Below are 18,253 nucleotides of genomic sequence, written 5' to 3'. Positions count from 1 at the left end.
ATACCTACTCTTCGTCCTATATTTTTGTCGTAATTTGGGCTAAACAATAAACAAAGCTTTTCAAATAGATATATTTTATTTATCCATTCATTTATTTATATCTCAAATATTTTATATGAGAGTAAAAATTCGATCACAAAAGAATATTTGCGTAAAATAGTTGATTTTATTGTCAGCAGCACTATTAGTGGAAATGGCTTGGCTTCTAAGACAATGTACAATCATTTGAAACACCAAATAGAATTAGTTTCAACTTTTTTTCTCTGTTCTCACCGCTCCTACCCACCTTCTTTCTGTTTTTATTTCACTTCAATTTCAAGATTTCTGCATTCTACTCAAACACACATACTCTAAACTATATTCAATGTTCTTTTAATTAATCTTTCTCCGTTTATACGAGCATGCTGTTATAGAGTTTCAAGGTAGCATAATACATTACTGTTATATAATTTAAGGGGAAGTTTAGTTGCTCCTGTAATGAAGGCCATGCTGCTGCTCTTTTCCTATCATCTGCTGATTTTCTCAACATTTCTTAGTGCCATCTATTCCGCAACAAATCCGCAAGATGGTAAAATTAAGTTCTTTTCTGCCACATGTTGTTTTAGCTTATTCTTGTGTGCGTACTGATTCTTGCATAAGAGCATGTTTGTTGTTAGAAACTCAGACTAAATATGATAGTGAAGCTCTTTGGAAGTTAGGGAAACTATTTCGACATGAACAAATCTAGTGGTCCTTGTAGTTGTGTGACTTTCTGTTTGCTTCATGATCTTCCATGTTCTATCCATGAAGATTTATCATTAAGTACTGTGGACCTATTAGGAAGGGAATGTTTATTTTGTAAAACTGTGTAAGTAAGAAGTTCAAGAGAAGAGAATAGAAAACAAAAAGTGAATTCCACTAGAGAGTCAGATTAGATAGTAACCATGCTGGAGTTTACCAAGAAACATATACTTTTTGTGTTTGGAATCGCTCTTTCAGTTTGCTAACGTTAGATCCATAAAGGGACAAGTTGAAATGTTTGCAGTAAAACATTTATAGTTCATGTTGGTGCCTAGTAATTTGAAAATGGATGTGCAGCTGCCGTACTTCGATCGCTAAAAGATCAGTGGGGGAACACACCACCGAGTTGGGATAAGTCAGATGATCCTTGTGTATCTTGGGAGGGAGTTTCATGTAACAACTCAAGAGTAACTTCTCTGTAAGTATAATAATGTCATAGAACTCACAATTTTCTCAAGATTTGTTTCCTGATGTCTTGCATTCAATGATCTTTTCAGTTCATTAAATATGAAGTGAACAAAATTTTCAGGGGTTTATCAACTATGGGACTAACTGGTAAAATGAGCGGAGACATCGGAGGCCTCACTGAACTCATTTCCTTGTAAGTTCTGCTCCTATCACATAGAACTCTGAAATTTTTCATTAGACAGCCGAATAGCCAAGAGATTAGCGGCGCACCGTTCAGTCTAAATATCGACCTTTAACCTTAGAATTGAAGTTATTGATTTCAGGGATTTGTCATTCAACCCTGGCCTCACAGGTCCTCTCTCTCCACAGCTAGGAGATCTGCAAAAATTGACCATATTGTAAGATCAAAAACCTCAAACCATTGAAGATCCACAATAATTCTTCAATCTTTTGCAATGTTGCAATCAACATTGGTTTTATTATTTGCAAATATTTTCTTCAGAATTCTCGCTGGATGTAGCTTTACAAACACCATACCAAGTGAACTGGGAAATCTTTCCGACCTCACTTTTCTGTAAGAACGTCTGAGTAATCATATTTGCAGATGAATTCAAAAAGGCATTGTCTTTGTTTTTCTGTTGGAGCGTATAATAATTGCATTTTCAGGGCACTTAATACGAATAATTTAACGGGAGAGATACCGCCATCCTTGGGTAAACTCTCCAAGCTATATTGGCTGGATCTTGCTGAAAATCAGTTGAAAGGACCATTGCCTGTCTCATCAAATAAAACTCTGGGACTTGACCTCCTTAAAAAGGCGAAGCACTTGTAAGTGAAGCTAAAGTCACGAAACTCGGTCTCATTTGTTTCTGTTCCTTTCGAGAATTCTGATTCAACATCACTTTGCAGCCATTTTAACAAAAACCAGCTTTCGGGCCAAATCCCAGAACAACTTTTTAGCTCAGATATGTCATTAATACACTTGTAAGTCACGAAACTAAGTATTCACCTTCTCATCTTCTCCTATGATTTGGATTCTTTATAGTTTTAAATTGACAGATTGTTTGATGGAAACAAATTCCAAGGGAACATTCCATCCACCCTAGGATTGGTTCAGTCACTTGAGGTTCTGTGAGTAAACTCTAATCTTACTAGATCTTCTTGTTCTGATTTAACAACCGCGTCTTTAAATATGAACCATTTACTTATGTTTTTTTGGTTTTGATAATAATGTATCCCAGTCGGCTTGACCGCAATTCCCTGAAAGGAAGTGTCCCCTCAAATCTAAACAACCTCACTAAAATCACTGAGTTGTGAGTATTTCTTTTCGATTGAATAAAATTCTTGTTCTTTCCATCGTCAAGTATATTCCTAGAGAGTGACAGCGGATATACGGAATTTCATTGCAGAAATTTGGCTCACAATATATTGTCTGGTGTATTACCCAATTTAACAGGAATGAACTCCCTGAATTATGTGTAAGAACTACCACTTTTTGCCGTCATTAAGATAGTTTCTTCCCGTTTTTGGTCAGAAACATGCCTTACAACTCTATTTTGACAGGGACTTAAGCAACAACTCTTTCAAAAGATCAGAAGCTCCGAATTGGTTCTCAACCTTAAGTTCATTAAACACACTGTGAGTATCAAGTATTTATTTACTGGTCAAATTCATGAAAACTTATTCCTGTTACCTTAAAATCAAGGACCATACTATCAGGTCTCTTTTTACCTATATTGTCTGCTTCTCAGGGTGATCGAATACGGACCTCTACGAGGATCTGTGCCCCCAGAAATTTTCAGCTTACCTCTGATTGAGCAAGTGTGAGTCTAAATAATCTGAGCTTAATATGTGTCAATCGATAGAAAGATAATATTTTTTCCAAAATGTCGTAACAAAAGTTTACAACAGGAAACTGAGGAACAATGCTTTTGCTGATAAATTAGACATGAGTGGGAAAGTTAGTGAGCAGCTGCAACTCGTTGACTTGCAAAACAACGACATATCATCAGTAACACTTGGATCTGAATACAAAAGTACATTGGAGTAAGAACTGTTCATACTTAGTGTTCATCTAAACATCGAAAGATAAACATTTATTATCCGACTGAAAGCATATTTTTCTTCCACGCTACAGACTGATGGGGAACCCTGTATGCTCAGCTTCTCTGGAGAGCACAATTTACTGTCAGGTTCAGCAATCGGCAAGACCTTATACTACAAGCTTATCAAACTGTGGAACTCAATTGTGCGAAGCTGATCAAAAACTCAACCCTCAGAGCTGTGAATGTGCATATCCCTACGAAGGAACATTATACTTTAGAGCACCATTATTCCGGGACTTGTCTAATGCCAGTTTGTTTAATTTCCTGGAAATGAGCATTTGGTTAAAACTAGGCCTTTCCCCGGGATCGGTTTCTGTGCAGAATCCCTTTTTCAATGTCGATGACTATCTCCAGGTGCAGCTAGGACTCTTTCCATCCAACTCTAAGTACTTCAATAGGTCAGAGGTTCAGAGACTTGGATTTGCTCTGAGTAACCAAACGTACAAGCCTTCTTCAGAGTTTGGACCCTATTTTTTCATAGCATCTCCATACATTTTCGGAGGTAAATTTGATTAGCTCATGATTTCTGTTCAAAAATACTAGAATGTATGGCTTATTTACACAAACAACACGGGTACTTCAGATGATCATAGGAGAACTCACTTCAGCTTGACTACGATTGCTGGGATATCCATTGCCGGAGCATTTCTGGTGCTGGTGCTAGCGGGGTTAGGGATATACGCCCTTCGACAGAAAAAGCGTGCTGAACAAGCCATTTCTCTTAGTAAACCATTTGGTAGTTCTCATTGTTCACTAGCATTGCAATTTCAACTCCCATCAATTTTTGAAAGATGAAAGTTTTTCAGCGCATCCTCCCTCCCATATATCGAATTTTATGCTGTTTTTGTCATTATTCATTGCCATCCCCTGATACAAGACATGATAACTTCCATTTTCTTGACTAGAACTTGTTATTTTTTAAAATCCAGCAAATTGGGTTTCAGGGGGGGAAGACAGCGGAGGCGCACCACAGCTAAAAGGAGCCAGATGGTTCTCTTATGACGAGCTCAGGAAATGCACCAATAACTTCTCCGAAAGCAACGAGATTGGCTCAGGAGGGTATGGAAAGGTAGATTTCTTGACAATTATAACCAAAAAACTGTTACATAACTCGCATACTTACTAGTTTATGGTTTCAGGTATACAGAGGAATGCTTTCCAACCGAAAGCTGGTTGCAATAAAAAAGGCTCGACAAGGTTCCATGCAAGGTGGACTCGAATTCAAGACCGAAATCGAGTTGCTCTCAAGAGTTCATCACAAAAACCTGGTAGGCTTGGTGGGATTTTGTTTCGAACAAGGTGAACAAATGTTAGTGTATGAATTCATGGAGAATGGCACGCTACGAGAAAATCTTACAGGTGTGGCCAATGAGGTGAAAATTTTCAAATTCCATAAGATTGATTTTGAGACCAGAAAATAAAGAACTCGACACAACTTTCTTTTTTGCCAAATATGCAGGTAGGAATGGAGCTCATCTAGATTGGAAGAGGAGGATAAGAGTCGCGCTTGGTTCGGCTAGAGGATTAGCTTATTTGCACGAGCTTGCACATCCTCCAATAATTCATCGGGATGTCAAGTCTACCAATATTTTGCTGGATGAAAATCTAACAGCAAAAGTTGCAGATTTTGGACTGTCTAAATTGGTCTCCGAGACTTCAAATGGGCATGTTTCCACTCAAGTTAAAGGCACATTTGTGAGCATTCTTCAACTAAATTTTGCTTCAGAATTATATGCACTATTCTCAACAATCCTCCTGAAATGGACATTTTACTTCCGATGGCTAACAGTGTATTGATAGAATTTGGTTCTTTTCACTTGTTTGCAGGGATATCTAGATCCCGAATACTACATGACACAACAATTAACAGAGAAAAGCGACGTCTACAGCTTCGGTGTGGTGATGCTCGAACTGATATCTGCAAAACAGCCTATTGAAAAGGGAAAGTACATCGTACGCGAAATAAGAATGGCGATGGATAAGGATGACAAATCACACTACGGATTAAGGGAAATAATGGATCCTGCCATCAGAAACACATCAAATCTTATAGGATTTTCAAAATTTGTTGAATTAGCAATGCAATGCGTGGAGGAATCAGCTTCAGATCGTCCAACAATGAACGAAGTAGCGAAAACACTGGAATCTATTCTACACAATGATGGCCTAAACACAAATTCAACCTCTGCATCATCATCTGCTACAGAATTCGGATCCGGTAAGCATCCTTACAATGAATCTTTGGCTAGAAAGGGTGCTTTCGAATATAGCGGTGGATACATGCTTCCGATCAAAGTAGAACCCAAGTAATACTAGCACCATGTTTACTACTCTTCGATGTGACTTTCTGTGTTCTTGGACAACTTAGTTACCCGAGCTAAATATATATGTATACATTCAAATGAAGTTAAAAAGCCATGTAAAACAATTTCTCATCATATCGATGAATACTATTTGGTGCATATTTTTTTTTATACATTTCTGTTTCATGCAAAATTACATGTTACAGCATCAAAAGAAATATAGTTTGAGATTCTATATAACTTATTGAAAGTATAAGTTGAATATATAAATTTGCTGATATATCAAAAACATAATTATCTATAAATTGATATATGGTTGACAAATCGAGCGACGGTGTTAAAGTCGATAATTATTAAATGAAAAATATATATTTTATACTAAACAAGAAGAAAATCTTCTTCAATATGACATGTGATACCAATCCTCCTCAATTAACTAAAATACCCTCAAAATCATTAATATTGCAGCAACAACAGTAACATGAACCATGAATGTCGATTTGAAGGAAGTAGCAGCATTTCGAACTGATTCCTTAGATCTTGTATCGGGTGTCCCTGCAACACCAAAACAAATTCGCGTAACTTGATCCGACGAATACTTGAATAATTCAAGTTTTCCAAGTCCGAATTCAAACTTAAAAACTCGATTAATGATATATATATATATATATACACACACACATATAGACGTGTATTCGTAGACGTAGTCAAACTTTTTTCGAGGTTATGAGCATATATGCAACACACCTGTAATGCATCCCAATGGGTTGATGTGTTGGCCACACCTCCCTGGCAAGGTTTGCGCTTGTGTGACATTGATGCCTGCTTGCTCGGCTTGATCGGCCCCCTCGATGCTTATCAGACTGCACAAGCATTCCGGGATCGATTTTATCACGTAATCAAGCGATTTACAGCAGCTTTCAGGCGGGTTTTTGCTGTTGCTGAGGTAGTTTGAACAAGGTTGAATCTGTTTTATGCATTCTTGTCGCTGCACTTGTGCATGATTTTGTTGCACAGAGCAACAAAGAAGTAAAATTGCATAAAGCAAAGTACCCTTCATTTTTCCAATTAATACGGTTCTGATAAAAATTATAGTAAAGGTACGTGTGTGTGTGTGTATATATATATATATAGACGCACTTTTGTATTAAAATAAAATTATAAGTTTGTACAACTTTTTAAAAATACATGAATTAATTTTATATGCTTAAATTTTAATTAATGCGTAAGGAAGATAAGAGGGAAATCAAAGGGCTTTGAATCTGATTGGCAAGAGTTGGTGAACAAACAAGCTGAGGCATTCAAGATGATGTTGAACTACTTATTTTACTTGTATTGAATTAAATTAGCTATTCACCTTTGGTGAGGCGTGGTCTTATTTTAAGGCCTTTGACAAAAAATAGGCATGTCAAAACGAGATAGCAAAACATCCTACTTTTTTAGCAGATTGAGAAATTATCGATCAATGCGTCTATTTTATGTATAACTAGAAAAATGCACGTGCGTTGCACGTAAAAACTTAAACTGCTGAAAATATATGTGCGAAATTTTGATAATATTTAAATGAATTAAAACATGACTAATAACATTTATCAACTGAAACTAACTAAGCCATAAAAAATAAAAAAATATGACCATAGACGGTATATGAATAAGAGAAATTATCTTATCCACTTGACACACTTTCAAATATTCTTCTCAGTTGATTTTGAGAACTCAACAACTCTTTGTCGTAGTTTGTTATAATATGCATATAACTATTTTGATATGCTCAGCAAATATCTGATCGTCTTTAACATATATTATGTTATTTACAATCTTTATCCGGGATCTGACATGCTCATAGTTTGCTTCTTTATCACGACATTTTTTCGGTTTTCTACATTGTTTTTATCTGATAATCTTATTTTTCTGGCTATTTTTTTGTTGTTAAATGATTTTTCAGCTTTTGACAATCATCAACTATAACAACTAAGAAAAAATGCTTTTATTCGCGATAAGTTTTCACTGTGACTAAAAGTATGTATAACTTATATATTCTTCAACAACATAACGAATGAATGGTGTTGCACCTTCTTCAAATATTGTGATATTTGTGATATCATTTTTATATATTTAATATCAATATTATAAATATATAGCTATAAGGTTAATAAATTTTTAACAACTATTTCTTAATCACTGTGAGAAAAATACTTGAAATCTCTTCAAATAGTTATATCTTTAAATTGTGTCCTCATTTAATTTGACGCAATTCAAGAAAGTCATCTTCATCGTCATTTTTTGGAAGCTTTGAAATAATGATTGTGTGCATCATGTCATGAGGATGATATAGTTTCAATCTCATTTGTTGCGTTTAGAACGTAATATTATATTAATCATTGAAACAAAATAAATTTTCTTCTATCGAGTTTATATTTTGTTTTATAATATTTTATATCTCGTGGAACGATATACAAACTTAATTATTGTATTTTAAAAATCTTGAGAAGAGATACGAATAATGTAATTAAGATATGTATATGAAATATCATTCAAATATATGTCAAAGTATTTGTCTTATTCAATATCTCATCTAATAATATAACCATTTAGATTTCATGGACGAGGAGTTTTCTATGCTACCATCATATATGTTATGAATTAGTGGTTAGACACTTTGACTAAAAAAAAAAAGACAAAAACAATCTCGTAGTCACATCGAAATATATCGAGATAATATTGGAGGAAATAAAGTGAAACTGGCTTAATGTCTCAATAAAATGCACAAAATTGATCTATTATATTGTGTCAACAAAGTTTTAGAATTGTTCTCATACCATTATAAATAGAATGAGAATTATGCACAATTTGTTTTTTATTTATTTTTTTCTGAATTAAGAATTTTTTCTTTTTGAAAAACTATTTTATTGAGAAATATTGACATTTTATATGACATTCATATGTCGGACAACCATGAAGTAACAACATAATCATTATATAACACTTAATGTACACATACAATTCTTCAATTTCTTCTTCATTGTGCTTCGTTTAAATTTAAAGCTGAATCATTCTTGATCTTAATATTTTGCTTTAAATATGATTTAATATATATGTATATGTTTCATGTTACTTAGTTGAACCTAATTTCAAATATCTATAAAAAAAATGTGCTTGAATTATATCATACAGAAATTAGGACATAGTATGTAGGACCGAGCGCTTGCCGCTTTACCAAAATCTATAGTTAGTAGTAATGGTGCAACTCAAATCTTTTAAACTGCACAGCAGCTCAAGCACCACGGTTCGGCCGCTCTACCAAGCAGTAACAATTATTGCACCCAACAATCTCCCTCTCAATAATTGCACTATTCGCAATCAATGAGAATCAAACCTGTGACCTTGGCTCTGATACCAATTGTAGGGCCGAGCGCTTGCCGTTTTACCAAAAGCTATAGCTAGTAGTAGTGGTGCAACTCAAATATTTTAAACCGCACAGTAGCTCAAGCACCACGGTTCGACCGCTCTACCAAGCATGGACAATTATTGCACCCAACATAGTAATACACAACATTATTTTTTTATTTAACATGTCTATTTTTTTTCATTCACTATATTTGTCTTAACTTTTTTGTTCAAAATTTGACGCATTTCGTAGACTATATGTATGAAAAACAAAAAAATTATATAATTCACAGAAACCATTTATTATTCTCTTCGTAGAACAGAAGACCCAAAATACGTGGCTTTGATTTGTATACTCTCATACTTATTTTTATTAACAACAAGACACATCATATAATATCAGAAAAATCAATTACCACCAACAATACTAACCAAAACGAATAAAAAAATCATAACACAAACAACCTCGATAAGGAAAAAATGATAACTCAAAGTTTAAAAATAATTTATTTAGTACAATAACAAAGAAATTGAAGTATATACGAGCAATAAAAAGCATAAATCACTCTCAAATTAAATATTAACTCATATTATTCATAATTTGTATAAATTTTCCAATATTTTTTTCAAATAAAGAGAAGACGCCTTATTAATGTCATCGTTTTATAGATATTCATTCCACTTCTTTAAAAAAACACAAATGAAAAATGGTGCCTTGAAATCATAAGAAAACCATTTAGAAAAGGAGCCGTAAAAATATAATACAAAGTCATACAATTTTTCTTAAACCATAGAAAAATATTATACTATTGACAAAATATATCTAGCAACAACAAAGCATGTGTTAACTTGTGATATAATTAAAACTTGGAATCATGCATAATCATTGAATTAGAACAAAATTGCATGCCAAAAATCTACTGGATATTATATATTTTAATAATTTATCCATATTTGTCGTTCATCAGAGGACTCTTAGACCTACCAAATTTTGTAGTTCACCTATTATTTTCATAATAAATAATATTACAAAAATAATATAAGCAAGAACATAAAAACTCAAATTAAAATGTCTTCTATCAATCTAAGTAAAAAAAAAAATTGATTAGAGAATATAATAATGTCGTAAAAAAATTAAATATTGATTTATGGACAGAAGTTTGGAAATACAATTATCTCAATAAATAAAAAATATTATCTCTTGATATTCTGAGACATAACGTAAAAACGAAGAAATATTTCAATTTTTTTAATATTTTATAAGTCACTTCAAACTAAGTAATATAAGCAAACAGAAAACATGCATTATGTGTTTAAAAATTAACAAAATATCTCAACAATAAAAAATTGAAAAATAACTATTTTTGTTGGATATTTGATTTTGTTTCTCTTTTCTTCGTGCAAACAACAAATCACATAAACAATCCAAAAACAATTACATGATCAATACAAATGACATATAACAATCAAACATGTTAACGCTATGGTAAAAAAAACTCCTCATTGCAAGAACACAAAATGATCAAATGGAGCATATTATTTAGTAATATTTATTTAGCAGCATTTATAAAAAAATTGACTAAATAACTTAAAAACAGTGTTTGAAATCACTTACATACAAACATTTCTCTCAATCACATATCTATATTGACACATAAAGAGTTTGAAAATATTTTTATTCTAAATGAGAGAAAGAAATTTTGTATGACATTAATATTTATTAATAATTTATTTTTATTCAGTCCGACTCATCTCCCTTTGTCTTCCTATTATTATTTGACGGCAATATATAAATTTAAATAATTAAAATTAAATTTAAAAGTAAATTAAAATAATAATTAGTTTGATTGAGTTAAATACACTATTAATAATCTTATTAAACTAAGATAAAAAATGACTTAAATAACAACATTAACATGACAAATTGTAAAACAAAAAAAATAATATAATAGTAAGCTTACAAATGAAAGTCATATATTTAATAGATTAATTAATAGATATTATATTATTTAGTAATATGTATTTAGCATCATATATTAAAAATTGATTAAATAACTTAAATGTTTGCAATGAAATCACTTACATACAAACATTTTCTCACAATCACGTATTTTGTTGATACATAAGTAATCTATATATATCTACCTTCTAAATGGGAAAAAAATATTTTATATGACCTTAATATTTATTAATAATTTAATTTTATTCAATCACACTCATCTCTATTTGTTTTCCCATTATTACATTAATGTTCGTAACATTAACAATTTATTTAAATTTATAATATTATGATAGTGATTTTCTGTGAATTTGATGTCAATGTAAATATTAAAGTAAATAATTAAATTTAAAAATAAAAACATATTAATGATTATTATTAAATGAATAGATGAAAAAAACAAAAAAAAATAAATATGTAATTATGATAGTGATTTTATGTGAATTTGATGTCAATGTAAATATTAAAGTATTTAATTTTAAATTTAAAAATAAAAATATATTAATAATTATTATTAAAAGAATATATGAAAAAGAAAATATGTAGTAATTAATTTTAAATTTTAAAATAAAAATATATTAATGATTATTATAAAATGAATAGATGAAAAACAAACAAAAAAATAAACATGTATTTATGATAGTGATTTTCTGTGAATTTGATGTCAATGTAAATATTAAAGTAATTAATTTTAAATTTAAAAATAAAAATGTATTAATGAAATGATTATTATTAAAAGAATATATGAAAAAGAAAACATGTATCAATTATTATTATTAAATGAAGGTAAGAATATTTAATTAAATTATTATTATTAAATGAAGGTAAGGATATTTATGTAAATTCACAATTCACATTCATATATTTAGATTTTGATGTCAATGTAAATATTAAAGTAAATAATTAAATTTAAAAATAAAAACATATTAATGATTATTATTAAATGAATAGATGAAAAAAACAAAAAAAAAAATAAATATGTAATTATGATAGTGATTTTATGTGAATTTGATGTCAATGTAAATATTAAAGTATTTAATTTTAAATTTAAAAATAAAAATATATTAATGATTATTATTAAAAGAATATATGAAAAAGAAAATATGTAGTAATTAATTTTAAATTTTAAAATAAAAATATATTAATGATTATTATAAAATGAATAGATGAAAAACAAACAAAAAAATAAACATGTATTTATGATAGTGATTTTCTGTGAATTTGATGTCAATGTAAATATTAAAGTAATTAATTTTAAATTTAAAAATAAAAATGTATTAATGAAATGATTATTATTAAAAGAATATATGAAAAAGAAAATATGTATCAATTATTATTATTAAATGGTAAATATTAAAGTAATTAATTTTAAATTTAAAAATAAAAATGTATTAATGAAATGATTATTATTAAAAGAATATATGAAAAAGAAAATATGTATCAATTATTATTATTAAATGAAGGTAAGAATATTTAATTAAATTATTATTATTAAATGAAGGTAAGGATATTTATGTAAATTCACAATTCACATTCATATATTTAGATTAGTATATATATAGATATAAATATAGATTAAACATCGACATATAAATTTATAATTTCTTATTTTCTGTTTTGTTAAACATAAATTTTTTTTTGTATTATTTGTAAAAAAACTAAGATTATGAAAAATATAATTAATACATAAATTGTAAAAATAAGTTCGAAACCTCTGTTAGCATAATTTTTTGTATTATTTATTTTAATAAAAGAATGTATAACACTATTACTATTATTTGTAAGGTATTTTCACAAAATCAATTAATTTTATAAATAATATTATTACATATTGTTTCGAATCATTAGTTGTTGAATAAATACTTTGATATTATTTGTAGTCATGCCATGAAAGTGAGTGAAAGAGTAATAAATAATAATCAGTCAATGGATTAATAATTAACTAATTACATAAAAGGAAGAAAAAATGTCATTAGAGTACAATTTTAATGAGGATAATAGAAGAAATTCACAATTCAATCCGTATATTTATATAGATATAGATATAGATTATAACATTATGATAGTGATTTTTTGTGAATTAGTATAGATTAACAATTTATTTAAATTTTTAACATTATGATAGTGATTTTTTGTGAATTTGATGTCAATGTAAATATTAAAGTAAATAATTTTAAAATTAACAATAAAAATATATTAATGATTATTGTTAAATGAGTAGATGAAAAAATAAATAACCATGTATTTATTTATAATAGTGATTTTCTTGAAAAAGTGAGTGAAAGAGTAATAAATAATAATTAGTCAATGGATTAATAATAATAATTAACTAATTACATAAAAAGAAGATAAAGTGTCATTAGAATACAATTTTAATGGGGACAATAGAGGAAATTCACAATTCAATCCATATATTTATATAGATATAGATAAAAATATATTAATGATTATTGTTAAATGAGTAAATGAAAAAATAAATAACCATATATTTATTTATAATAGTGATTTTCTTGAAAAAGTGAGTGAAAGAGTAATAAATAATAATTAGTCAATGGATTAATAATAATAATTAACTAATTACATAAAAAGAAGATAAAGTGTCATTAGAATACAATTTTAATGGGGACAATAGAGGAAATTCACAATTCAATCCATATATTTATATAGATATAGATTAGTAGTAAAGCACGTGCGTTGTACGTGAGTAATGAACTTAAGTACACTATGAATATTGATCTTAAATTTGTAAATGCGTGTAGACACGTAATTTTTCACAAATTATTAAATAACAAATATTATTTCACGGTTTATCTATCATTTTAAACAGCCGTGTTTAGCTTCTTAATCTCTTTTTTTTTTTGTATGATTTTCGAATCTTTCAGTATTTTTTTCATTTTTATATTTTATTTTTCCTACTTTCTTCGATTAAATTCAGCAATCATATATCATATCTAATTTCCATGTTTTTTCATTGTCGGATTTTATTTTGATTAATCTCTTTAATGCTTCTAGGTTTTTTTCCTCCTAAAGTCTTCTTATTTTATTTATTTGATTCATTCACACTTCGATTTAACTCCATTTTATTTTTCTTTTTTTTATAAAATATCAATCTGTTTCTCCACATATTATATATATATTACATCTATTTTGCATTAGAAATAAAATTAAGTGTATGAACTAATTGTTAATGAGAAAGAATGTACGTCTGAATTTTGAGTATAATGAATAAAAAATTAGAAAAAAATGGAGTGATTAAAATATATGTGATGTATATATTAATTTTAAAATTATTGACATAATTACTTGATTAAAAAATAGAATAAAAAAAAAAAAACTCTCTTGAAGTCGACGTAGATAGGTACATTTTATTATGGAATAAAAAAATTTCAAAAAAATTCATAATTGGAAAAGTTCAAAATATAATTATATTTTCTTCCTTTGAATAAAATAATGGGACATCTCCTAATCTTTAAGTACAAATATTAATATTTCAAAAGTTACTATTTTTATTTTAGATTTTAATTCATTACATCATAAAAATATGAAAAATATGCATATATTCACATAATTCAAAAATTAATTTAGAAATGTGTGTGCGCATATGTAATCAATAAAAAATAATATATAGTAAAAAGATATTTTGAATAATGTCAAATATTACAAAAATAATTAAGATGTTGTCATTACAATTTTAATTAATTTTGTTGCATTTATACATCTATATAATAGTTAAAATGACCCTGAGAGATATAAAAACATTTTAAATAAGTGAATAATGTCAAATATTACAAAAACAATAGAATTAATAGAGAAAAATGACGCGAGATTTCAAAATTTTCAATTATAATTTAGAATTTATAATTCAGAGTTTGAAAAAAATATAAAATTAAATTAAACGATTTATTTTTTTTATTGAAACATTTTGTCAATGAAAGTTTTCTTGAATAATATCAATCAATTGTTCGACTTAACGTATTTAAGAAAAATGTCAAAACTTTATTATTTATTTAAATTAATGTAATATTAGTTAAGTAATGATAGGAATAAATCTTGTAGGATAGAGTGTTTGTCGATTTACTAAAATTTATAACTTGTGGTAACAATTTTTAAACGTTTCTCAAATATTTTAAAATCATACAGTAGCTCAAACGTCACGTTTCGATTGCTCTATCCAGCAGAGACATTTGTTGTACCCCAAAAATTGTATTTTTTGCAATGAATGAGAATCGAATTCATGAGAGGCTTTTGTATCAATTGTAGGACCAAAGATCTATCGCTTTACCAAAACTATAGTTAGTGGTAACAACTTAACTCAAATATTTTAAATGGTATAGTAGTCCAATCTGTTCGACGTACAGCAATGTGTTGAACTACTTCAACAAGCCTGCGCGTGAGATATCCAGCATCGGATGTTCGTACAGCAGTATCCACAACCCCTTTACGGGCTCCGTAGCAAGAAATGATATATTAATTTTAGTGGTAACAAAGAAAAACAATTGTTAAATTGGTGAATTCAATATGCGTTAATTTCCAAAACCATTTAAGATAGATAATGAATTACAGAAGAACTCATTAAAAAAATTATTGATTTAATTTGCTAACTTAAATGAACAAGGATATATTAAAAAATTCACAATTAAAAGTAATATATTTATATGTATGTTAAATTAGATTAGATTTGGTGGATTGAGGAAGACCAACATGCAACTTGTCGCAACTCATCATGAAAATCTAATTTATTTTGACATCTCTAAACAAAAGTCATACTTTGGATTATCTGTTAGATCCATTTGTAACCATTTTCCCTTTAGATTTTTTTTTTATTGTTGATTTAATGAGAAAAATAATAACAAGAAAATCACTTGTTGTCTATTTAATTTTATTTTCGATTTTTGAAATGCGCGGAATGAATAAATTTTCTTGGCGTCATTCCTAGCCCTTGAGAATATGGTCTCAGACAAAAAGACGAAGAAATATGAGAGAATAACGAACTCTGTAATTACAAACCTTCTTTATGCTAAAAACATTGTTGAGCTCCCTCTTTAGTAAAAAAATATTGATTGATTATTTGTCAGATTATGTTTATTGTCTTACATCGGTTAGATAAAATATCTGTAAATTTCATATATAGACTTAGACAATCTTTGCCATTTTAATTATCTAACTTTTGGTGTTGAGTTAGGTACAAATATCAATTTTAACATATTATCAAAACTCATGTTTCACTGTTATATGTTGAACTTCCTATAGTTGTGTTACATGTTCTGTCAATAGTTGTGCTATTTGTAAACTTCACACTCCAAATATTCATTATTGGGTGTGAAGGAGGTGTGTTAGTTGTTCTGTATCAGTTGGATAAAATATCTAGGGGTTGTATATATGAACTTAGACAAACATCCACTTGATCTAGATTTTGAGGTTGAGTTAGTTTCAAGTTTCAATCTTAACATGGTATCAAAGAGCCTAAGTTCTACTGTTATGCGTTGAACTACCAATAAGTTGGCTAACTCATTCTGCCCATAGTTGCGCTATTTGTAAACTTCACGATTCAGATGTTCATTCTTAGATGTGAGAGATGAGTTAGTTGTCTCTCACATCTAAGAACAATCTTGAACAATCTTCCTATCGAACATTGTCTCACATTATTTGGATAAAATTCCTTGCATATATTTCTTGAACAATCTTCCTATCGAGCTCACTTTTGGGATTGAGTTAGACCTAAATATCAATCTTAATAGATAATGAGAAATAACTATTTATTATAAAAAAAAATTTGAAACAAAAATAAACGAGCATCAAAACAGACAATTAATTTTTTATTGCCATTTTTAATATTGAAATAAAAAAAACAATATAATCAAAAGCTATTTATCTAAAATTATACCATTAAATTTGCGAAAACCTGATAGCCCGATTATATATATATATATATATATATATATATATATATATATATATATATATATATATATATATATATATAAAAAATAGAGTGAGTTTACTTTCCCTTAATCAAGGTTTTAAAAAGGGTGAAGCGCCCCGAAGCGCGGATGTCGAGCTCCAAGCTTAAGCGAGATTAGCACAGACTTACGTGTGAATAAGCGTTGTTTATCTTTAGTATAATTGTAATTATCTCAAACCAATAAATAGATAAAATAATACATAAACATGACAAATTTAAGTTTGATGCAATAATTCTCACATTTATAAAAGCATAAAAATCTCAAAATTACAATTTTTTTTTTTCCAACTAAACCACATTAACAAATGTTAAATATTAGTCAAATCATTATAAGACATGCTTAATCATAATTAAAATTAAAAAAAATATCTAAATTATAAACTTAATCTATTATTTTAAAATAAAAGCACATACCTTCAAAATAAAAAATTTAAAAATAAATACATGCAAAGCACACTTAATTAAACGTCTTAATTACGCTTAATTCGGTCAAATTACAGTTTAATCGTTTTTTTCCGTTTTTCTCCGAAGCGGGACATTTTGATCGAGCTTCAACCTTAAGTTCACTTAAGCGGACTTTTTAGAACACTGATATATATATATATATATATATATATATATATATATATATATATATATATATATATATATATATATATATATATATATATTAAGGGAAATATATATATATATAAAAAGAGGGTGAACCCCACCTCCGAGGGTTCCACACAGAGTCGCCCCAAGCTCCGATGTGAAGAGAGGTAAATCTGGATAAATATATAATATATAACATAGAGTGAGTTTATATATATATTAAGGGAAAGTAAACTCACTCTATAATAATAAAAAAAAAAAAACAAATATATATATATATATATATATATATATAATTGATTATCTTAAGGGAAAGTAAACTCACTCTATGTTATATATATATAGGGTGTGTTTGGTTGGGTGGATTAAATAAAGATAGATTAATAGTCCAATATTTATCGTTAAAATTTTAAGATGTTTTAATAATCATTTTGACCCGGTTTAAGATCTAATTTTATTAATCAAATAGTTATCCATAAAATTAGATCTTAAACCAGGTCAAAATGATTATTAAAACAACTTAAAATTTTAACGATAAATATTGGACTATTAATCTATCCTTATTTAATCCACCCAACCAAACACAGCCATAATGGATTATCTTAAGGATCATTTTCAAGTACTACCGGTCCATTGCCGACAAATGCCAACTCAAGCGCCCCATACTCTCACGTGAATGTGTGCAAGACAATCAAAAACAGATTCTTGGCCGTCT

The 18,253-nt window shown here is 28.6% G+C and overlaps 1 protein-coding gene across 2 annotated transcripts; it reads left to right on the top strand.

The window, feature by feature from the left end:
- Nucleotides 1-275: 275 nt before the first annotated feature.
- LOC140805105 (leucine-rich repeat receptor protein kinase HPCA1-like) lies at nt 276-6,036 on the top strand. 2 transcript variants are annotated; one of them, XM_073161296.1, is made up of 19 exons: nt 276-568; nt 1,078-1,198; nt 1,310-1,381; nt 1,512-1,586; nt 1,691-1,762; nt 1,855-2,016; nt 2,098-2,172; nt 2,248-2,319; nt 2,430-2,501; nt 2,598-2,666; nt 2,752-2,826; nt 2,940-3,011; nt 3,100-3,234; nt 3,326-3,795; nt 3,877-4,029; nt 4,238-4,362; nt 4,433-4,652; nt 4,753-4,988; nt 5,121-6,036. In XM_073161296.1, the coding sequence occupies exons 1-19, from the start codon at nt 478-480 to the stop codon at nt 5,601-5,603; spliced, it is 2,850 nt and encodes a 949-aa protein (XP_073017397.1). In that variant the 5' UTR covers nt 276-477; the 3' UTR covers nt 5,604-6,036. The 2 variants fall into 2 exon arrangements, with proteins under 2 accessions (XP_073017397.1, XP_073017396.1); XM_073161295.1 differs by having other exon boundaries at nt 4,223-4,362; nt 5,121-6,035.
- The last annotated feature ends 12,217 nt before the right edge of the window (nt 6,037-18,253 follow it).

Source organism: Primulina eburnea, chromosome 11 (assembly GCF_022965805.1).
Source record: "Primulina eburnea isolate SZY01 chromosome 11, ASM2296580v1, whole genome shotgun sequence".
Taxonomy (NCBI): domain Eukaryota; kingdom Viridiplantae; phylum Streptophyta; class Magnoliopsida; order Lamiales; family Gesneriaceae; genus Primulina; species Primulina eburnea.
Note: the sequence above shows the minus strand (reverse complement) of the source record. Positions and strands in the feature narration are given on the sequence as shown.

Bases quoted from the DNA above. Each gene is read 5' to 3' on its own strand.
- LOC140805105 (XM_073161295.1), top strand. From the start codon at position 478: ATGAAGGCCATGCTGCTGCTCTTTTCCTATCATCTGCTGATTTTCTCA. The intron at 3,235-3,325 runs GTAAGAACTGTT...TCCACGCTACAG, and splicing joins GAATACAAAAGTACATTGGA to ACTGATGGGGAACCCTGTAT. The intron at 4,653-4,752 runs GTGTGGCCAATG...CCAAATATGCAG, and splicing joins GCTACGAGAAAATCTTACAG to GTAGGAATGGAGCTCATCTA.